This window comes from Clarias gariepinus, chromosome 9 (assembly GCF_024256425.1).
Source record: "Clarias gariepinus isolate MV-2021 ecotype Netherlands chromosome 9, CGAR_prim_01v2, whole genome shotgun sequence".
Taxonomy (NCBI): domain Eukaryota; kingdom Metazoa; phylum Chordata; class Actinopteri; order Siluriformes; family Clariidae; genus Clarias; species Clarias gariepinus.
Genome location: NC_071108.1, coordinates 24145059 through 24169356, shown reverse-complemented (window position 1 = coordinate 24169356; position 24298 = coordinate 24145059). Strand labels below are relative to the sequence as shown.

The window sequence follows — 24298 nt, the reverse complement described above, 5'->3', positions numbered from 1 at the left end:
CACACACATTACGGGCAATTTGGAAATGTCAATTATATTTGGACTGTGGGAGGAAACTGGAGAACAGAATAGGAAGTTAAAAATTAGGAAGAGGCCGAGCAGTCCATTGCATGTGCATATTCATGATCTCAGTACTGAAATGCCCCTGAGAGAATCACATTGTTTGTTTTGTACAGTATTTTTTTAAATGATTATTATGATTAAGCCTTTGTCGTATATATACACCTGCTACTGACATTGTGAATTTTTGTTATTTGGGGCTATTCCTGGTATTGTTTAAATTTTTGGGGTAATGAATATTAAACTAATGAAAAGGATGTGTATGTGTGTAATATATATACATGTATATGCACAGTGCGATTCTTTATTTTTCCAGCTCTGTTAGATTAGATAAGTAACTCAGACCACCTTAACATCCGAGCTCCCACTGCCTTGGTTTTGCATCTATCTTCCTGGTTTAACTTTCGTGGGTGTTAATGTTTGTATCGGCACAGTGGCCTTTGTGTTTAGCACAGACGCCTTGCACCTCCGGGGTCTGGTTTCAGTTCTCTGTTCTTGGTTGCTGTAAAGTTCTAAACCCATAAACTCAGGTCATGTGGTTTAACCCAGTCATTGTCTTCCTTTAAGCTATGTAAATGCGTGTTTGTTTACTTAGTGTAAATACATGAAATCTTCAGTTGTGTTAAGGTGTAGTGTCAAAAAATGTAGTTCAGGTCTTTGGATTACTTTTTTTAAAATATCTTTAATAGGCACTGAGATTGATTTCTATTTGATATCTGAGCCACTGAGATTATATCTGCCCTGTTGTTCTACAATCCTAGTTTAAATTGCAAATTTCCAAACATCCGTCTTATTTAATAAGTATTTACAGAGCATAAGTAACAGTTACATCTTAATATCAACTGTTCAAATGGGATTATTGCATATTTAGCATATTTTCAGAATTGTTTTACATTGTAGAAAGAAATAGAAATCAGAAAAGATCATGGAATTAGAAGGTGTGTTCAGACTTTTGACTAGTAGTTTACTGTATATCAAGGCGAGTTTAGCTGTAATTTGTTATTTAAAAAATACTTAAAAACATACACCAATCAGCAATAACATATATATGAAATATCCTACCTAATACTGTGTAGGTCCCCAGTTTGCCATCAAAACAGTTCCAATTTAATGAGGCCAGAATATTGCCTAGAGCATCACACTGCCTCTACTGACTTGTCTTCTTCTTATAGTGCATCCTGGTGGGATTACTAAACAGGGGTAGTTAAGGCACCAGCTTTGTTTATTGCTCCATGGTCCAGTTCTTAGCTACAGTGGTGGCTCAGAGGGCTCACTGAGTTACTGATCGGAACGTAGGCGGTTCGAGCCTCAGCTCCACCAGTTTGCCATTGTTGGGCCCTGGAGCAAGGCCCTTAACCCTATGTGCTCCAGGGGTGCTGTATCATGGCTGACCCTGCGCTCTGACCCCAGTTCCACTGGGATATGCAAAGAAAGAATTTCACTGTGCTGTAATGTGTATGTAATAAATAAAGGCTTAACTCACCTCAAATTAACTTCTGATGCTCACAGGCTTATCGTAGGTGGCTTTACAAAGGACAGTTGTCAGCATGAACACTTTTCTATCAGGGCCAGCATTCACTTTATCAATTTGGGTATTGGAGGAGACAGACTACCCTTCAGTCAAATACAATTTAGTGAGATTTGTGTTCCCGTGACCCTGTCACTAGTTCACCGGTTATCCTTCTTTGAAGTACTTTTGCACAATGTTGCACAATATTATGTGTAATGTATGACTGCTTCAACATACACTTCTACTGCAGAAGCGCAGAATCAAGTCACAAAATATAAACAGAAACACATAGATTCTCACATACTTAAGCTTGCCTATTTTTCCTGCCTCTATCATATATACTTTAAGAATTGACTGTTCACTTGCTGTTCAATATATCCACCCACTAGGCAAACACCACTGTTACTGTAAATGAATAACACTGGATAGCTTGTAACTGATTGTAGATTAGATTTTATGGAGGACAAAATCATAAGGATAGGTTAACGAGTTTCAACACTTTAAGAAACAGCAGGCCTTATGTTATGAGAAATGGGAATGCATCAGTCACAACTTTTGGACATCAAAACATTTAGAGCTCTTAATGTATTATAGATTCAGAAAACTTGGCCCTGGTCAGGAGCAATCACTACACTGCTTACACTATATTGTTCCTACTGGCAAATTGTTCCATTTTCATGTCTTTTTTATGTATGTAATTTATATAGTTTTCACATAGAGAAACTACTATGGAAAAGCATTGATTGTGATTCATTGGTGTTTAATGTTGTGATTCATTGGTGTTTTAAGTGTATGTTATTTTTTCTTGTGTGATCTTTCATTCATCTAATACTACAATCATCTGTACCACTAACCTGCATACAGGGTGACAGGGGCCTGTAACCTTCAGTATCCCAGGAGACCTAGGGCAAAAAGCGGGGTACACCCTGGACGATGCAAATCCGTCACAGGGTGCGTGCGCACACACATCCCTACATCTGTGCCTCGTCAATGCCTTGGTATAGATTAATAAGCATTTTTATCGAGTCATTCTGTATTTTATGCCCATTTATGGAGTCCTTACCGTTTTTTTATTGCCTCCTTACCTGTTTGGCAGTTTCAGCAGCCAAAACTCCTCCCCTATATTAGATATAGTTGGAAGTAATGATAAAATTTTATAAAGTGATATTTTAAGGAAAACAGTCATGATTAAACATGTGTAAAAGATATATTACATGTTTAACTCTGATGCACAATAGAAATGTTTTAATCTAAAATTTTTGTGGTTAGATCATTCCTGTTAATTTCAAAGTCTGATGACAAATTTACCATATTATTTTTATTAATCACAAATTTGTGCCATTGCTGCCCACTTTTTAGAAAAGCTTAGAGTGAGATTTTAAAAAATATGGGCATGGTTTTGGGTGGATGCGACGTCCTCAGCACGCACACCATACACCTTACCCTGCATGGCTCTGGCTCTGTATACCTGATTAGGACAAAGAAAATTATTAATAATAATTTCTGCATTGAGTTTAATCATACACAAAAAGTGCCTCATTGTTTAAATCCACAGCAACTGTTCGATAGATAACACACTTAATTAAGTAAAAATCCTACAAAACACTATTTTGTGTTTATGTATATTATGTGTAATGGCCACAGAATACACTCATACTGCCAAAGCTCAGAATCGGTCACAAAATAAAAACAGAAATAAATTATATTATTTTTATTTCTGCCATTCTTAAGCCTGCCTCCACAATATATAGAACACCTCTGTTACAAGATATAAAATGTTGTTTATTTACCGTAACTGGTTGTAGATTTGATTTATGGATGACCAAATCATAAAAAGAGGAGGGGTTAATAATTTGAAACATTGTAAGAAACAGCAGTGCGCAATAAAAACAGAAATGGATAGATGAAAAATATATACACTCATTTAACTGTGCAGTCAAACATAATAAAGTGATGCTAGGGATAAAAAACTAATGAAGAAATGCAAAGGTAACAATAATTATAATAATCATGATGATAATAATAATAATAATAATAATGATGATGAATGGGGAACAGTCAAAGGAAAATCATTATTGATACAAAAGAAAGAGAAAAGGAAAAATAAAGATCCCCAATATAAAGTTGTACTGCATGTATGATTGTGAATCTCTCTCTCTCTCTCTCTCTCTCGCACATGGGCATGCAATTTTCTCTTAATTACGTTTATTAGCTTTTGAGTGTCCTATGAATCTTAGCATCTCTGCATGATTAAACCCAATGCAAATATGTTAATGTAACTGTATCTGACATGTATTTCCCTCCTTTAATAATATTAGCTCACTGTGTGATTGATGTTTTCACACAGCTGTAAATATATGTTAATTACAACGGAATTATGCAAAAAAAAAAAAAAATCACTTGGAGAGAGCGCAGTGGAGCTAGCTTTGCCAATCCATTTTTTTCTCTTTGCAAGTGTTTTTGTGAACAAAATGACATTGTAGCAACCCAGAAAATATACGTACATAAACGTTTCTCATCTCCACATCCATTTCTCTTTATGATGGTGGTATAGTTATAGTTAGTTTAATTATCATTTATTTAGGGCTCAGTAGAACATTGTTAAATTCTTTAGTGGGTGGCTATTGAAATGTTATGTTGATAACATGACCTTATTGCTCATATTGCTTGTGTCAAAATGCACTGTGGAGCATTAATGGCTCGACTTATCAAAACGTGAACATGTAAATGAGCTTACTTCTACCACAAAATTCCTATTAAGTAATGATAAAATACTGCCAGCATTGCCCTTCGCTTCAGAAGTGAAGAATCCAGAAAGTTTGCCATGCCATTGATCAATTGCAAGACTGCAAAGAATGGAAATGACTTGCAAGTGCACACTCGAGGGTTTAAGGAGACCGGGTATGCGTCACACAGCCGCGATATATTACACCATAATCGTATAATACCAAAGATTGCCGGTTAGTAATACCCAAATAAATCCACTGTTTTAAACCCTACAGAGACATCACAGCCAGCTGTTGTTTTCAGAAGTTCTTGCTGAGGTGAGGCTGCGTTGGGCAGGTACAGTACAGTATATGAGCGCAGGGCAGCTGGGGGATTGCCTGGAGCTCAAATCTCTGAAATCGTTGGGGCAAGTTTTTAAATAGAAGCTATCCTTAATAACCGATGGAGGTTTTGAGCTGTACACACATGCATTCTCATGTAAACAACTCTTAAAACTACACACTGCGACACAATAACAGTAATTTTTCGAACACTTTGCAGGCTGCCATTTGAAAAACCAGAGAATAATGAATAAACCACTATTTATATCATATGATTCACTACATCTCATTTGATTCACTACATCTCATTTGAGCCAACATGAGCAACCCAACAATGTATTTACAGAAACTACCCAGTTTCTGTGATGAATGAACCAACTAATATTTGTCTATTTCCTGCAAGAAGTTAAAAACCAGTTCTGAAACCACATCAGTATTCCAAAAGTATTCATAGTGAAGAACCATTAGGAGACACAGATCCTTTAAGCAAACACATCTACAGAAGTACAGAAGTCTTTTTTTTTTTTTTTTTTTTTTTTGCGAAATCTATTTCAACATCAACAGCAAACATCTCCAACAGGATATTCTTGTACAACTTGATGCAGCTCTTGAGAGTGTTTTTTTTTTTAGCTATTTATGAATCATCATGTTGCACCATGACCCCTCTCTAAAGACGTGGTAAATGATCAGACAAAAGTTGGGGATGCAGAGTCAATTAACAAAAGGAATTTTAATACACACAAGAAGAATATTACCATTAAAAAAGGCCTCCAATGCAAATACCCGCTAAAAAAAAACATGGATGGCCACAGCTTAAATTAACAGTGGTGTACAAATGGGGTATTCCAAATGAGGAAAAAGGTCAGCACCCAGAAAACAAATATGATTTGCCTTAGTTTCCTTTGTTGTAAACTATTGTAGGCCATGGTTCTTAGGTAGGGCACACTCAAACAAAGAAATCCAAACCTAAATGAGGGCAAAATAAACAGTAATAAACCGTAACAAACATAAACACAAAATAAGCGTTAATCCTGCATCCCTCTACCAGCCGTTATTTAGGTTTGTGACATTCAGGCAACCATCTAGTGATCGGTCGTTCAGGAACAATTCGTTCTTTTCGAATGAGTCTTTGGCATGACTCAGAAGAACGAGTAATCTTGGAGAGTGATTTGTTTATTTTTCTGGACGTGCATGCGCAAAGCATTGCAAATCCTCCGTAGATGATAAGAAACAGAAATGAGAATTTCAAAACAGAAAATAAGAAACTACCTCATCAGTCTTCTGGTCCGAATTGTTCGTTCTTTTGTCACATGACTCTTATAGACGCTAATAGAGTAATGGAATAAACAGGATATTCTGTTTATCATAATATGTCTATAATATTTCTGGAACTATAGCAAACATTTGTGTATGTAGACGTGTTAGGGGTCTGTTTATTTGCATTAGACATGTTGGGGGTCTGGTAAAATTTTATTTTATTTCTGACCAACAGAACAAAATGAGTCCAAAAAATAATCGTTGATTTTGATCATCGAGATTCAAAGGACCGAGTCACTAAAATTATATATATATATATATATATATATATATATATATATATATAACATGAGCCACTTAAGCGGCTCTGAAATCTGCTGGTACATTGCTGCTGTACAAACAGTAAACCTTCTGCCACCTTAAGTCTGTCACGACTTCCATTCATAAAACTGCCACAAAAAACGGCCAAAAAGGGAAGAAGTGGACGAACAAATCGCTATCACTTCTTTTTATAACGCTGAGGCTATATGGGATTTGTAGTTCCCCATAGCACATCTTATTACGATCTGACGCTAAGGCTGATGGGATTTAGAGTTCCCCAAAATGCATCTCATTACAACCAGATGTAAATGATAATCCAACTAAGCTAGATTTATTTTTCATAAAAAAACAGACAAAAAAAATCTCTGTAATGGTCTGTTCAGTATAACACATATAAGAACACGTAACAGGTTATTCAAATGCTGAGAAAGATTAGGTGATAGGGGACACATCCATTATTTCAAAGGGAAAGTTTTGGGTCTGGATAGAAAGAAAAAATGTAGAAGAAAAAAATATATATTTTTTATTGTTTGTCTCGAAAAAATATATCAAAAAAGCCAAATCCATCCATTTAGGAACCTCTGTAGTCCAAACGGACTGTTCACTGTGACTGTACAATGATGACCATTCTATTGATCCCTCTTTTGTGCAACCAGGGTAGGACCTCCAGTCGACATTCACACGCTACAGGCTATTCGGGAACGCCTAATCTGCAGGTCTTTGGACTGTGGGAGGAAACCAAAGAACCCAGAGGAAACTAAATCTGAACTCACCGAGCGTGGGGAGACCATGCAAACTTCATGCGCACAGACCTGACGCAGAGATTAAACCCAGGACCTGGAGGTGCAACAGTGCTAACCACTAAGTTACCATGCCACCAAAGAAGCTAAATAATGGGGGAAAAACAACAAGAGCTTTTAGTTATTTTATAAAGATAATTTTATTTACTTTTACTTAAAATATGGTTGTAATTAGCTGACTTTTATTTTATATTAAAAAGTTATTTGCTTGTTATTTTGTGTTATTAATTATTTATTGTTGTTTGTACTCAAGGCCAATGTCCGTATGTTAAAAGTGGTAGGCCTGGAGCCTATCCCAGGAAACTTAGGGCACGAGGCGGGGCTACACCAGGTTTACACCAAAATTTCTAAATTTAGCCATCAGCCAGTCATGGCATTCCTGTCCTCTAGCATCATGCAGTTAGGTCAAATCTGGATCAATTAAAAGGTGCATTAGTTTCAATCAACATTTGATTATAAGTACTTTAGGTAATGTAGCTCCAGTTAAAAGAAAAATAAAAAGCGAACCAGCTTGCATCCTGGTATAATAACCAAACAAACACCTTAAAAATGACGGCTCGAAAACTTCCTACTCTGGTTTGCATGCATAAAGTTTGCACATTCTCTCCATGCTTGTTGGGTTTTCCCCGGGTTTTCTTTCCACAATCCAAAGACATCTAGATTAGACTGACTCACCTTCCCAAATTGCCGTGTGTGTGTGTGTGAGTGTGTGAGTGTGAGTGTGTGAGTGTGTGTGTGTGTGTGTGTGTGTTTTCACATTTATTCTGTAGATGCTTCCTCCGGCTTATTATCTGGGTATTATCTTAAACCATTGTAAAAATGGAGAACATGAACTAGGAACTGGATACTTCCATCAGATGCAAGGCAATGCACACACCTCTTAGCCCCTGCTAGGGTTTTTTTCTTATATAAAATATGTTAAGACCCTTCCAATTTGCCTCTTGGATCTGATATTAACGTGTTAACTCTTCCACATTCTCTCTCTCTCTCTCTCTATCTATCTCGCGCCCCGTCCCTTGAGCAAACACTTCCTAGTTTATCTCTGGACAGACATCTATGGATAGGCTGCTCCCCCTACTTCCTAATTTCCAAGTTCCCCTTTTAATTCTGGATTGGATTTATTTCATCAGTAATCTCTTCATTGGGAACTGGCTTTAAACTTCGCCCTATGTCACACATCTCATGACTACTTTTTCCCTTTGCACCTCATATCATAAAATTACTAACGGATAAACTTGCTTTGAACTCTTTTTATCATTGATGAGGAAATCATTAACTCCCACTAATCACTTTACTTCCTCACTCACTTATCTTCTATACCGCTTTACGCTGTATTCAGGGTCGCATTTTTGAAAAAAAATAACTTTTAGTTCCTTGAAGCTAGCGACTTTATTGAATTAAGGATTTCTGCTCTTGTATCTGCTTTTATGTCGATTCAGGCCATCCTGTTTTATGGAAACCTGATAATTGTAGCCTTAAGAAATTTGTCAAGCAAACCTGATTTACATGTAAGAACTTGGGAGAGCTTTACAAAGAGTGGAGTAAGGCTGGTGTCAGAGCATCAACAGCCACCATACATAGATGTGTTCAGGAAAAGGGCTACCACTGTTTTATTCCAAATATTAGACCACTGGCAACAGAGATGTCAGAAGCATGTTACCAGGGCTAAGACGAAAAACAACTTGACTATTGCTCAGTGGTCAAAGGTCCTTTTTTCAGATGAAAATAAATGTTTAATTTGGAAATCAAGGTCATGAGTGTAATGACAATGACTGAAGAGGCACAGAATCCAAGCCCAGAATCCAAGTCCAAGGTACTTAATAGGGATGGTGATTTATAAGCAACTACAAGGCACAGTCTCATCCCCATTTGGAAAATCAGATCATGCTGTATCTTCCTTATCAAAATACAAACAAAGGCTCAAACATGAAGCCCAAGCTCAGAGGGAGATCACGCTAGGTGGACCAATTGTTGATGGCCCTGTGGAACGCACTAGAGGATGATTTATGGAAGCTGTTGATGGATTTATCAAGAAACTATCATGAACATGTCTTATTCAAAAGCCGTGGGTGGATAAAACCATCCGCAATGCCCTGAGATCTCACACCATTGCCTGCCTCTGGGACAGCATCTCAGGTTAGCTCACTGAGGCAGGCAGGACATCGTTTCTTTTGAACAGGAAGTATAATGGACTGGTTAAAGCATGTAGGGATTACTGATTGTGACAAGAAGAGGTTAAATATTTCTGTAAACACAGGTGCTACTGTAGCTGGTCAGTGTAGGCTCTAAGGGCCTGATCTGGGATGCCATCTGGTCCTACTGCTTTTGTAATGTTCACTTACCTGAAGGCTGTCCTCACGTCATGCTACAGTACGAGATGATGAGCATGTTTCCCGTGTTGGCGTTCCTTTTCTTTCTGCTGGAATTAGCACTACGGAATTAGCAGTATGTTTGGAAAGCCATGTCTTAGCCTCCCACACCCTCAGCAATGGAGTACACCAAGGCTGTGTCCTGAGCCCCTTGTTATACATGTGTGCGCACCAAACACCATATTTTTACATTTAAATACTTTTTAAAAAATTTACATCACACAACAATTTTATTTTATAAATTCTCTTTCCATGTTATTTATATTTCTTGTTTAGTTCTATTATAATGTAACTTACATTATTAATAACTTAATGACTTATTTAAATTGTAATTTTATTGCTAATTCTTCCTATAGGCTATTTGCATTTAATCATAAGTGAATTTGTTTAATTTTTTTCTATTTATTGACTGGAATAGACACTAAAAACTTAAAATCTACTTTTTGACTAAAATAAAAGTAATAATTATTGTTATTATAATAATCAATAATTATAATATATAATTAACATCTTTCCCACGGCCAAAAGTTATTTACTGCATTGCTTAGGGTTAAAACATGTAAAAAAAATTAAAAAAAAACAGATAAAACATATTAGTTAATGGAGTAATAATGTAATTAAAGACTCCTGAGCGTTTGTTCATTGAAAAACAGCTCAACAGCGACCTGATTCTAGCCAAGCAGTGTAACCTTACGTGGAACATTCAACGCAGGCGCGAAACGTTCCGGATCTATTTTGATGTGACACCCATTTAAAAATGACGTCCGCCGCCAGTTCGCCTTGCCAGATATTTACGTTTCAGGACGCTAAGTGTTCCCCCGACCCGATATTCGACATAAAACCCGAAAGCCTGTACCCGTCCCCAGTTCCCATTGTAGTGGATAATGGCTCTTTCCAAATGCGAGCCGGTTGGGCTTGTAAAGCAGAAGAATTTGCGCTTCCGTGGCTGCAGTTTAAATCCGTGGCAGCGAGGAGCAGAGGAGCAGCACGGAGCGAAACGCAGGTCGGCAATGACATCGCGAACCTGGAGCCGCTCCGGTGGCTGCTCAAGAGTCAGTTCGACCGCAATGTTGTTGTCAATTTTGAGATCCAAGAGCTAATGTTAGACTATATCTTTGTTCACCTCGGGATTGGAAGTGAGGTAAGACACAGCTGTGTTTATATCTGTACACCCAGGACATCAGAACTGGTTAAAAAGCTTATGCTTTAAATTCCTCTGACCTAATGTTACAGTGCAAACTTTTTCTGGGTGATAGGAAACCCTCTAAAACTCAGCTATATGTAAATATGTGTTTTCTGTAACCAGGGACATGTGGAGCATCCACTGGTCTTCACTGAGGCTCCCTGTAACCCCCTTCACTGCCGGCAGATGATGTCTGAACTGCTGTTTGAGTGCTATGGAGTTCCTCAAGTGGCGTATGGTGTTGATAGCCTTTTCAGCTTCTACTACAACAGCACACAATGTGGTCTCGATAAACCTCACACTGGATTGGTGTTGTCTTCTGGATATCACTGCTCTCACGTCTTGCCCTTCATCAATGGCAGGTGCAGAGCGTCACTTTAATTCAACAATTTATTACAGCTATGTTGTGGGCATTAATTTTATGTAAAAAAAAAAAAAAGCTGAAATAATTTATTGCTGTAACTGTGGGACAGCTTGCTCGTTAGCCTATGTTGTATAAGCAGCTCTCTCTCTGGGACTGGGTTTGAAGTATTCAGAATTGTCCTTTATATTGCTTACAGTCACATGTACAGGATATTCCTCCCTCTTTTAATTCTGTGTTTTTTGTGTAAAAACATTATAAAAAAATCCTCTGACTGCAGCAGGTCTTAGTATTAGGCACAAACAACATAAATTCTCTTTTTTTTTTTAAACAGTGCATTTACATACCAAATGAGTTTCGTTCCGAGAGCTTGTTTGTTAGTCCAACAAACATTGTCTAGGTACTAGAATATTAACACAATTGGCTATACATACTATAAAACTAGTTTCATGATCTTGTCCTTGTTCTTTAGAATCGTGCCAATGGTTGAACGATTTATGTTAAAACAATGAGCACGGGCTCACTCCATTCTCTGTTATTTTCACTTTTGCCTCCATGGTTATTGCTTGGTGCTTCTTTGCAGTACCAGCTTTATCGCTGCTGCTTTTACACTTGCTTCCAGACATGCTGCATGCACGCTGCACACATGTGACAATGTCCAGTATGTGGGATATGTGATCTGACTTCCGTGATTGAACATGTGTAAACACGTGTCCGTATTTTAAAAAGTCTGTAACTTGAATGTTCGTATATAGGGGATTTTTGTATTTAAAAAAAAATCCCTAAAAAAGAAAAAAAAGCATGTTGGCAAAGTATAATTCAATATCTTGTAGCAATAACTTGAGGTAATCGTTTCATGTGTGACTTTATTTGTCTCGCACATTATTGTGGACGACTCTCTAAACGTCCCACCACAGCATTAGATGATTTGTATTATAATTATACAGGAAAAAAGAACAGAATTAAATGAGGGAGAACTAACTTTTATGCCTGACTGTAAAAGCAATGTTATTTAGATTATTATGGTGCTTTTCATTACAGATGTGGCAAATGTGCATGTTGTCCTCTGTCACCATGTTGTCCTCTGTCACCATGGTGTCCGCTTCCTTGGTGATTTATTTTCATTTCTTGTTCTTCCCTTTGTGACCATCGTTTTTGTGTAACATTTTCTTGCTTAACCAGTTAGGCCCCTGACATGGAATCCTGTCTTGTTGATTTTCCACTTCATCTAGAACTACAGTGTCTTGCAAAAATATTTATACCCCTTGAACTTTTCCTCATTTTGTCATGTTACAACCACAAACATACAGGTTTTTTATTGAGATTTTATGCGGTACACCAACAAAAGAGGCATATTTTTGTAAAAATGGAAGGAAAATGATAAACATTGCACATCTAGAGAGTGAAATTCTTCTTTGCAAAATAGCTTAAGCTCAGTCGAGAACATCTGTGAACAGCAATTTTTAAGTTTTCAGACAGATTCTGCAATGAATTCGACTGGGCCATTCTAACACATGAAAATGCTTTGATCTAATCCATTTCGTTGTAACTCTGGCTATACGTTTGGGACCGTTGTCCTGCTGCAAGGTGGACCTCTGCCCCGGTCTTAAGTCTTGTGAAGAATCTCATGTCAGAAGTTACTGTATGCCCTCACAGTTCTGAAGTCTCAAATTTGCTCTTCAACTGAGCACTTACTGGATGTTTTATGAGACTTTGCATGTTGCTCTAACCTCTGCAGCTAAGTTTAGTCAGAACATACACCACTACTGTGTGGTGAAAGAAGATCTCAAAATCATCATCTCTGAGGATGCCAAGTCGCTTTCTTTCTGAAATACCCAGGCACCAGAGCCCTGTTATAGGACCTTTAGCTGAACACAAACAGGTAGTCAGCACTGTGTCGCTGTGTGTTTAGCATACAAGTTTGGTTTTGTGTGCAACCAAAACTTACCCACTAAAATTCCCATTGTCACCAATTTCTATCTTTTTGTACACCACAGGGTTATCTGTAAAATGGATCCATGTTCTTTTAAGTAACATTTTCACATCTTTGCTTTAACTCCTTCTGTAAAATGTCTTATTAATGACACATCGTTAAATTGAATTGCAACCGACAAAACAAGAGACCATTCCATTATAATTTGGTTGTTATATTATTGCACCACTACAGCATAATTTTTCTAATCTTAAGTTCTTATTAAATCTGCTTCCAAAAGACATTATGTTGATTATTATTTTTATAATATACTGTTATTGGGTCTTTGTTCAATACTGTAGATTACTCATTGCTTTGTCAGTATCTAAAAACATTGCTATTGATGTATTTATTATTATTATAATAATTTAACTTTCCCGTCAATTCATTGATGTGCATGTGTACACAGGTTGGATGCTTTTAACTGTAAACGGATAAATGTTGGAGGAAGCCATGCTGCAGCATATATGCAGAGACTTCTTCAGCTAAAATATCCCGCTCATCAGGCAGCCATCACACCAAGCCGTATGGAGGAGCTACTGCATCAACACTGCTATGTCGCTGTGGATTACCAGCAAGGTAAAGCCTACTTCCCTTCCAATGCAAAAAACATGAACTTTAGATTTCTTGACCTCACAATTAGCTAAAATTAGAAATGCCGAATGAAAACGTCACAAATTTAAATTAAGGTGAACTTGGCTGTATAACCAATGTCCACAATTGTACACTTGCTGTGAAATTGAAAGCCTTTGCTTTTAAATGAAACTCTGTATTCTGTAAATTTCCCTCATTCAGAGCTGGAGAAGTGGCGTAGTGCTGAGTTTTACGAGGCTGAGGTTCATCGCATGCAGCTGCCATTCTCAGGCAAGATAGCAGGGATGTATAGTACTGTGGAGGAGAGGCAGGAGAAACGAGTGCAACAGCTCCGCAGGCTTGAGGAGATAAGCAATCGGCACAGAGAAGAAAGACTGCAGCAAGATCAGAAGAGACTGAACACCTTGCTTATGGTGCAGGTACACATTATGCATACATGCTGAGCATTGCAGAGAAATGGGCAGAAATGAAGGTCCTGTTGTGCTTTTATGGTGCCACAATTTTATTTTCTGCTCCCTCTGTGTAGGAGCTGCTGGAGGACGGTGCAGTGGAGCAGTTTCACAGGCGACTGGTGGAGCTGAACATGGACTCAGCCGAAGAGCTACAGTCTTACATTCACAAGCTTAGTCTGAGTGTGGAGCAGCACAGAATGGCTAGAGAAGAGGTATATAAGCATGTCTGTGAATATGTGTTAGTATGTTGAGGAAGGTTTACACTGAAGTGATGCATTTCACGATGTAGAAACGTTTACTACAATTAAAGATGTTCTAAATGGCCAGCAGGTAGTATTATTGGTACAGTACTGTGAAAAGATATTTGCCCCTTTTCTTGATCATTTCTTTAAAACATTAATATTTTAGCAAAGAAAAATACATAATGTTGATTAGAATAAAAATAAAAACTCCTGATTCTTAAAGAAAAAACTCTCTTAACTCTGGACATGTAAGCTACAGTGCTATGACAAAGTATATTTATCACATAAGCATATTTTTTGGCACCTTCATCACATAAATTATTGTGATTATTGTGAAATTTTTATATTACTAAAAGATAACATGAGTAAATACAAAATGCGTTTTTTAAAATGATGATTTCATTTATTATGGGATAAAACTGTACAAAACTGCCTGCCTATGTGAAAAGTAATTGCCCCTGAGCCTAATGACTGGTTGGGCTAGCTTTGGCGGCAACAACTGCAATCAAGCATTTGCGATAATTGGCAATGAGTCACTTAGTGTGGAGGAATTTTGGCCCACTCTTCTTTGCAGAACTGTTTTTATTTAGCCACATTCAAGGGTTTCCAAGAACAAAAGCCACAGCATCTTTATTATTATTATTTTACTTTTTTATCCATTCAGAGGTGGACTTGCTATTGGGTTTCAGATGATTGTCCTGCTGTATACCCAAAGTACGTTTGTGCCTGAGGTCACAAACTGATGGCCAGACACTATCCTTTAGGATTTTCTGATAGAGTGCAGTATTCATGGTTCCATCAATTATATATCAGATAATCACACTAGCACCACCATGTTTGACTGTTAGTATGATGTTTGCTAATTTTGGTAGGCCGGCTACTAGAAAGGTTCACCACTAATATCCACTTGTTAATATGTAAATAATTTAAATGATTATAAATCTGTGTAATGTTGCGTTTAGAACATCTTTGGATAGTCCGTTTAAAGATAATACTGTAGCTGTAATTAAAGGGTGTGTGTGTGTTGTATTTGTTCGTAGATCACAGAGTTGGAATCGTTGGATCAGCCTGTGGATGAAGGTGACTTGGACAGTGATGTAAATAAAGAGAGCTCCGAACCTGAAAAGGCTGATAATATCCAGGTAGTGTTATATTACTTCTGTACACAAAGTTATGATGTTACTGAAGAACATGCCTGAGGGTTCACATTCTTTCTGGTTCATCGCCAAAATTTCCTTCTTCCTGTAAACTATCGATAAGTATGCACATGTCCCAGGAATATTTTAATTTATTCCCCAAATTTGCTTTCCAGCCAGTGTTTAACTTGGCAGAGTACCACCAGCTGTTTGTGGGAACCGAGAGACTGCGGGCACCAGAGGTTCTGTTTCGTCCCTATCTGATTGGTGAAGAGCAGATGGGCCTTACTGAGGCACTACAGTTTGTACTAGAACAGTGAGCTCATTTCTTACATTACTTAGCTTTCATTAAGTTGATCAGCTTCAAAGACTCAGAAAAGATTAGTTTTAAACAATAAACATGGTATTCAGTACTCTATATTAGGGATAGGTTGACAGATGTGGATCACCAAATAGATAATTTAGTGGTTGTCTATTTAATCCTACAAAGTGCATAAATACATTGTGATTTACAATGAGAAAAAAATGACTTCTTTTAAAAATTATTTGGCCATTAGAGGGCATTGTTTCTCAATAAGAATCCATTCACCCTTTCATAGTACAGTAATGCTTTCTCTTCTTGTCTTTATTATTTGTTATTTATTTTGTATTTATTTATAGGATTTAATTCTGTAATATTTTATATATATATATATATATATATATATATATATATATATATATATTGGATAGACCAAAAAGACAGTTTTCGTTTTATTGTTAACTTATAAGATGATGGATTATTGAAAAACATTTTCTTCTCCCTATTTTCTCATCATTACTGATATTATCTCATCAACTGATTATTTTACAATGTTGTTTACTAAATTTGGATGGCAAAAAAAAAGAATTTAAAAGAATTTTTGAAATTCTTTAAAAACTAGCTTTGAATATACATGGAATGTTCACGTCAAACTAGGACTTTTGATTGCGCAGAACACAATTAAGGTCTTTACAAGTGAACCTGTATTCCCATATTCACATCGTGTTCGTGTGAATGTCTGTGGTGTGTTTAATTCACGTCCAAAATTTCTCCTTTTTTTTATCGTTTATTCGTGTCATTCCTGGTGTCATGGTGATCCCGGAGACATGATTGGACTGTCTGCTTTACATATAAAACTATGACCTCTCAGGAACTCCTTTATTATCCCAAATATGTGAAAATGGCTTGGAGTAAGGTCAGAACTGTATGGGAATGTGGCAGTAACTCCCAGCCGATTTTGTGAATCATAGTGTGTACAGTTGTGTCAATTTTCAATTATCAAGTCTCCACACACCACACTGTGCTTGAAGTCTTCTGTAAATGTCAATCGGTTTTAAGCTTTATTCAGGAGACATTTCATCACCAAGTCCCGGTTTGACCTGAACGCCCCAAATGTTTGCAAAGGTAAAGTGTATGTACGTATTGTTGCTCAGAAGTACACTGCAATTGTGTTGTCCAGGTACTCTCCAGAACTGCAAGCGAAGTTGGCTGAAAATGTTTTTCTGACTGGAGGAAACCTCCTATACCCTGGAGTTAAAGAGAGAGTTGAGCAAGAACTGCTTGCTATGCGGCCCTTCCAGTCACACTTTAAGGTAACGGAGGGATACTGATAGACACTGTGCTTAGTAGTAGGAGGTGCAAACAATGCAATAGAGGAAATATTTTTCACATTATTTAGTTAAATCTAGAACAGGTATATTTGAAGGGTGTTGGCAATTAAAATTGCATTAGCCTTTTAGCAATTAATTTTTTTTTAACATCAACCCTCTATTTTCACAGGCTCAACACTGAATGATAAACATTCAGTTCTATGGACATGTGTGGCCTGTTCTTGCTTATTGCATGACAGTTTATAGACATAAAATGCCTGACAATGATTTCAAGTGTTAACTTTGCATTTAGCATAAGGAGTGGCCAAATGAACAAATTGATACATTTTTCAAAAGAAGCAATGCACTAGGGAGTTCAGCCAAAACAAAGGCCTTGAAGCCTGGGTAAGGTGTTTATTGCGGTGTTTATTAATTTGACTGCTGATTAAAGTAGCAGCATGAATCCTCAAGTGTATGGATTTTAGCCATCTGAAGAAAAAAAAACGTTTGTACAGAGACTCAGAGTACAGATGGACAATGACCCAAAATGCACCACTAAAACAACCCAGGGCAAAGAAAGTATAAGCAAAGCTAGTATGCATTTCATTTCCTGAAGAGAAAACCTAAGGCAAAAAGATCTGCAAACAAGCAGCAACTGAAGCCGGCTGCAGTAAAGACCTGACAGTACAGCTTTAGGGATAATAAAAAAAGAAAAGGGAAAAAAAGACAATCACATTTTACATAATATGAAAATTTCCTAAATGTTCAACTACTTAGCTAAGTGATGGTACATTTGCTGATGGTTATCAGGGCTCCATTAAAACATTTTGTGGCACATTTTGCATACAACCATATAGAAAAATCTAAAAGTGGCACTTATAGGGATATAAGTGGCATTATGTGATATAAGTGGCATTATGTAATATAAAAAAAAAAATCTCTTTTTCACACACGTTCCCAGAGTAATATATATATATATATATATATATATATATATATATGATGCAGTCATATGGAAGATCCCTGCAAACAAGAAACACCTAGTTATGCATGTGGCTGGCTGCTATCATATCATCAGTTAGATCATCATTAGTACACACGCGTACACACAAACACAAGATGTGACCTCTGTGACACTGATTGTGGCATGGATGTTGGTGCCAGGTACTCTGTGTTTATGAAGTGAGAAATGTGATGCACAGTACATGCAGTTCATTATTATTACAATACAAGCTTACACACTCATTATTATTACAATACAAGCTTACACACATCCATTGGTTTACACTAAGGATTTTGTTGTAAAACTCCCTTGTCTTGCGTTGGCCCTACAAAATCTCTTTTATTTTTCACTGTTTTAACATTTGCCAGTATTCATCAGAATTAAATATCCGAGAATGGGCCAATGAATGCCAAAATTCTTTGGAAATGGCAACATAATTTATACCGATCTTCATCTTAACTTACATAAGTCCTGCTTAATTTTTGTTTTATTCTCAATATTGGCATCAACGTCCCAACATTTTGGAGTACGTCACTAAAGAATTTTGGTAGCTTTAGCATTTTTACTGCAGGTACAGTTATGTATAAAAAAAAATATTTTATTTTTGTCTTTCCCAGGTGTCACTGGCATCTCAGCCATCTCTGGATGCCTGGTTCGGGGCACGTGAGTGGGCTTTAAGGAATGCATCTGAATCTCATGGCTGGATCAGCCGCCAGGACTATGAAGAAAAAGGGGGAGAGTACCTGAGTGAGCACTGCACATCCAACATCTTTATCCCCATGTGGATCAGTAAACCAGCAGCACGCAGCAATGAACTGTCATTGTCAGCTGCAGAACATGCTCAGGACATTAGCGCTTCAACTACAAGCTTGAACACTGATGTGGCCTGTGACCCACACAGCGGAGCTTCAGGGGTTACAGTGCCACAATAGACTGGTTGTGTTCTGTGTTGTGTTCTCTGTTCAGACGTTGCTCCACCTAATGTTATAGAAGCATTTATTATGTTCTAAAGTGAAGACACAATGAGGGCGATTGTGTTACACCGGACGAAATCTGGTCAGACAAATCACCATTATTTGCATTTTGTCAGGAGCACTGGATACTGAGATGGGGTAATTGTATAACAATAATCCGTTTTTTTTTTTTTACTCCAGTTTAGACTATTTTTATATTGCCCAAATGGTGTTTTTTCTAAACAATTTTTAAAAAATTCAACACAATAAAAATGGTTAAAAGTGTACTTTTGTACGTGTAATTAAAAAAATGACCATCAAATTTAAAGAGGGTTTTCAACTGATACCAGGTTATGGCAATCATCATCAACATCATTGCATGCTTGAAACGCACCTTTGAGGAAGTGCATTTTCTTAGCCAATCAGAATGAAGAGGCAGAGAATTGTCTGTGCCCATATCAAGCTTTTTTAAATTAGGCTTAGAAATTTTACAGTGTGGAGAGGCAATTTAAAATGCATGAGAAACAAAAATATTTTTTTCAGAAATCCATGGGCGTGTGTGTGTTTCTATGTGAAAAGATTTTTGCTGGTGATGTAGTGCTTAGCACTGTGGTCACATGGGTCCAACCTCCAGAGTCAGGGGTTTGATTCCTGCCTCGTCTGTGTGCGTGTGTGTGTGTGTGTGCGTGTGTGTGTGTGTGCGCGTGTGTGTTTGTGTGTCGTTTGCATGTTTTCCCTAGGATTGTGGATTTCCTCTGGTTGCTCCAGCTTCCTCCCACAGTTGTGTGGCATAGGCAAATTGGCATTTAAAATTCACTGGATGGTGTGAGTGTGTGTGCTTCTGTGCCCTACAATGGATTCAGGGTGTACTCTGAGTGATAAAAGAAAAAGGGTCACGTGAAGGAAAGAAAAATCAGACAACCCAACCCAAGCCTGCAGCACCCAGGTGAAAGTCTTGGACAAACACTGTTAACAATATCAACCCTATTTGCTTTCCAGCTGGTTATTCATAATATGCATAACTAACACTACAAAGTTTAATAATGAATTAATCAGAAAAAAAATGCAATTCGACCAATTTACCATCTGCTTGAATTCAAGTAATTGTTTAACCATTTACGTTAGCTGCTACAATTAATGCTTGTTCTGTATTATAGCAGATAAATCTTATCAACAAAAAAAAATATTATTTAAATAAACTCAGCAAATTACTGAAACATTACATTAAATGGACTTGATGGCCATAAAGCCCGTGGAGACACCTCATGTTACCAGAAGCAATTCCAGAGTCTGTTTTGGCTCGCGGCAAAATATGCTGGGGGCCTCACAGTAATCCAATACAATAATACACAGTACTGTGCAAACGTCTTGAGCCACTCTTCATTTCATACTTTGCTTTCAACGAGCCAGACTTTCTTGTATTTTCCATTTCTTAAGGAAAAGTTCCCCAGGCTTCCTTTTTGCTCTTATTCTAAGTAGCTCCACCTTTTTCTGAGGTTGTTACATAAACAACTCATTTTTTAATCCATCTTTAGGCATTTTGCAGCTGGTCACAGTGAAACATTTGTTCTCATTCTCATTTAAAGATTATTAGACAAGTACAAAATAAATAAGAAGAATATTCATAAAAATGACGAGTGATATCGCTATTTCTGTGGCATATGCTATAATAGTATGCTAATTAGGTCCAATCTCTGTTCTATTCCAGACCATATTATATATATATTTTTTTCAATACAACCATCATGGCAGACACATAGCCACCCCGCAAAAAAGATGCAAGCTTTTTACGGAATCTGTCAAGAAAAATCTTCACCTGTTGGTGTTTCCGGCATCTTGTTTTTGTTTTTTCACCTTGTCACATGACTGATGCATTTGCATAATTATTAATATTTATTAGCATCTGGCAAAGGATCAGCCTTGTCTGGGTTCTATTATTCCAATGTTTATAGAACACATTGTACTGTATTTGCTATAGTAACTTTATTAGACTTTTTCTTTAAATTTTTAACATACATTCTTACACATGTAATATAAACTTTGAGAACCGTGTATGGTCATTGTCAATCTTTAATTTAATCATTGAATTAAATTTTAATTAATATTAGAAATGGGGTGGCTCAAGAATTTTGGACAGTATTGAACATTATGTAGCGCGAGACATTGACCACGTGATAAATTGGCACAGCTCTTGCTTTATATTCTTCTACACTTTTGCACTTTATTGGAAGCATAAATGAAATGATTTTAAGCTCATTTGATAAACAGTATACAGTACAGAGTGTATGCAGAGTCCGTGGCTGTAAGAAAGAAGAAGAGACTTTTGAGAATTGTAACATGCATTTTATAGAGATAAATAAAAATGTGATTTAAGGCATTTCTATAAAGTTCATGTAAACAAAAAATCTATAAAGAGTTAAAAACCTTCACTGGTGGGCTGTCTTTGTTTCCTACCATACCCCCCCCCCCCCCACCTTTCCCTTTTTTCTGCAATTCTCCTCCCCATCTCTTTCTCCCTCTTTTCCTCATTCTCCACCCTCTGTCCTTAGCACTCTGTCTCAGTTTCCACTTTTACCTATCTACCTTGCTCTCTCCAGTTCTTCTCCTTTTAAAAAATAATAATTTTCCCTTTTTTTCTTCTGTATCCTTTTATAAAAACATTGCAGCTATGCTCCGACTCTTACGTGATCATGCCAGGAAACACCCTGGGGTAAGTTTGCTCATTTTGTTCTTTTTTCATTGACGTCTATTAAGCTCTTTGATTTTGCTGCTCTTTAAAGGTAATGTGATATCATAATTATTAGGGATTTTATGCAAACTTAGTCTTTATAAGGGGAGTTTATGCATACTTTATGAATCACATATTTACTTCACCACAGATATTGCAAACTAAGTGTATAATATATACTTTTATATGTCATATTATTATTAATAAGACATTATTTATAAGTGTAAGTTGACTATTAATATACTTGGATCCATTCTCTTTTTGCACTTGGTTTCAGCTCATTCCACAGTTTTTCTTCATTTGCCTGGGAATTGGAGGCGCTGCAGTTTATCTTGTTCGTCTAGCCAAGGGACCCCATGTTACGTAAGAATCACTCAGTGCATTTTGTTCATATGTTTCTTGTGTAATTCTGATGGTCAAATTAAATGCATAAGCAGAACTGGGAAATAGAATATGGTAAATATCCCATGGGTATAGCGTGCCTTTGTTTATAATTACTAGTATCAGATAGCAGAAAATGCCTTAATTGTAGATCAGTTTTGGTGTGTAATGACTGCTTTTCCCACATTATTAGATGGAACAAGTCCAGCAACCCTGAACCATGGAATCAGCTCAGCCCTACCTATCAGTACAAGGTGTGTGACAAGTTTAAATTTCCAGATTAAAGTTGTGTGTATAACATAAACATTAGTATTTTCAATGAAATAATGTTAAATCAATAATAATAATAATAATAATAATATTGATATTTGTTCTTTATTAATAGTTCATAATTTACTAAAAGGTTTGCAGTTGCATTTAAAGCTTGCTCTCTTTATTGTCCATTTCCTTAGTTTTTTGCTGTAAACACAGACTACAAGAACCTGAAAAAGGAAGGGCCTGACTTCTAAAATTTTGAAGATGCTGACGCAGCCTTTTGTTGATTTATACGGTTAAATCTGAAATGCAATTGAAATGAAATTATGGAAAAGAAATTGTGGCAAGTAAAGTGTATGAATGATCTACATAGCAAGATCATGGGGGTTGATTTTGTTGATTTTTGCCTACATCTAGTAGTAAACAAAGTTGTTTGTTCATTTGTTTTTGATTGATTGATTGTTTGTTTGTTTGTTTGATTGATTGATTGATGACTTGATTGTTTGCTGTAAATACATGTAAGTTTAATTCATGTAAAATGATTTATTTCAAGGAATTTAAAATAAGTACATCATAATTGCATGCAGTAAAATTAATAACTGTACAATTTAGTTTGGTTTCAAAATATAAGATTAATTTCTACAGATTTTGCAATAAACTTTTTAACTTTCTTCATTAGCCTAATGTGATGTTTTACACTCTGAATTGAAGTCTCTATATTATATTCTGATCAACAGTTACAATATATATATAAAATTCAAATTCAAATTTTATTTGTCACATACACAGTCTACGAAATGTAGTGAAATGCTTACACGACCGCCAGTGACCTTAAAAAGAGAATTAAAGCTTAAATAAGTAATAAATATAAATAAAGAAATACGATAGAAAATTTAAATTTAAAAATAAAAATAAAATTTAACTAGGAAAAATAGAACTAAAAATAAAAATCGAAAATAGAAATATACTGTACAAATAGAAATATAATGGTGTGCAAATATGCATAGAAAAAGTGACTTTGTGCAATGGTCCAGATGGTCCACAATAATTATTATTATTGATAATTGTTTACTAAAAGAGGGAAAAATGGAGATAATGCAGTGTGATTTGTACTATAATTAGCTTCCATAAATCGTATGTTATTATAGAGTAATATATAGATTCTTCACGTCTAAAAAAAAAAAACTGTTTCTGGATTTCTGGTCAGTCATAAACCCAAATAAAAACTAATACTGTAGACATCACATATTTGTTTAATATGATTAGTTTAATGTGATTTGTTTATATGGGAGTTAAACAGTGAAGCTGTTTTGTGTACTGATCAAGTACCAGGCTACCCTCTGTGTGTGTGCCTTTCATGTTTGAATGAGACAGAATTGTGTGATGATGGATGTGTGGAATTTTCGCCTTGTTAGTACTGATTAGATGAGGAGGAGACAAAGGGGCAGGTGGACGTATTGATGTTTTGGTGGAGACGTGACTGAGTGCTTCTTCCAGAGCCCAGCTTTCATGTTGCCATTGCATAAGTGCACAATTATCCATGTGAAGCGGCACTGTAGCGTTAACATGCTGTACTCCTGGCTTAGAATCAAACATTCACTTAAGAACGTAGTTTACTGCCGCTTTGTTTGAAATAAAGGCTATTCAAATCTTAGAATTTAAACGCAGACTTTATTAACCTTGAGTAACCTTATCAACAGTATAAAGTTGCACCCTACTTTAAGATGCAACTATGCTAAAATCTTGTAAAATGTAGAAATATTTTTCTTTAATGATAGTTTTTCTTATTAAAGGGAAAGACACTGCATCTTTTTGTTAAGGTAATAAGGGTTTCTCTAAATGTTTTTGGTGATTTTTACTAATGCATCTTTTAGAGATACAGGACTTTGACCAGTTATAATAGGACTTCCTTACGCACACACAGCAGAAAAACACGAAACCTCAGTCAACTTCCTGTGCACCCGTTCTATTTGTAGATTTCAAAGTAAACACAATTGAAAGATCATATAGTATTATTTAGAAAATGGCCTCCTTGGGTTTGCACTATAAACACACAGGTCATG

General features: G+C 36.5%; 2 protein-coding genes across 2 annotated transcripts; both read left to right on the top strand.

The window, feature by feature from the left end:
- Positions 1–10109: 10109 nt before the first annotated feature.
- On the top strand, positions 10110–19088 carry actr5 (actin related protein 5). The gene is made up of 9 exons (XM_053504329.1): positions 10110–10505; positions 10671–10909; positions 13290–13459; positions 13676–13893; positions 14001–14138; positions 15209–15310; positions 15481–15620; positions 16786–16918; positions 18536–19088. The coding sequence occupies exons 1-9, from the start codon at positions 10122–10124 to the stop codon at positions 18848–18850; spliced, it is 1839 nt and encodes a 612-aa protein (XP_053360304.1). The 5' UTR covers positions 10110–10121; the 3' UTR covers positions 18851–19088.
- Positions 19089–21388: 2300 nt separating this feature from the next.
- Positions 21389–22906, top strand: ndufa4l2a (NDUFA4 mitochondrial complex associated like 2a). Its single transcript, XM_053504511.1, has 4 exons — positions 21389–21581; positions 21877–21962; positions 22174–22234; positions 22433–22906. Exons 1-4 carry the CDS (start codon positions 21540–21542, stop codon positions 22487–22489), a joined length of 246 nt encoding a protein of 81 aa, XP_053360486.1. The 5' UTR covers positions 21389–21539; the 3' UTR covers positions 22490–22906.
- Positions 22907–24298: the final 1392 nt, after the last annotated feature.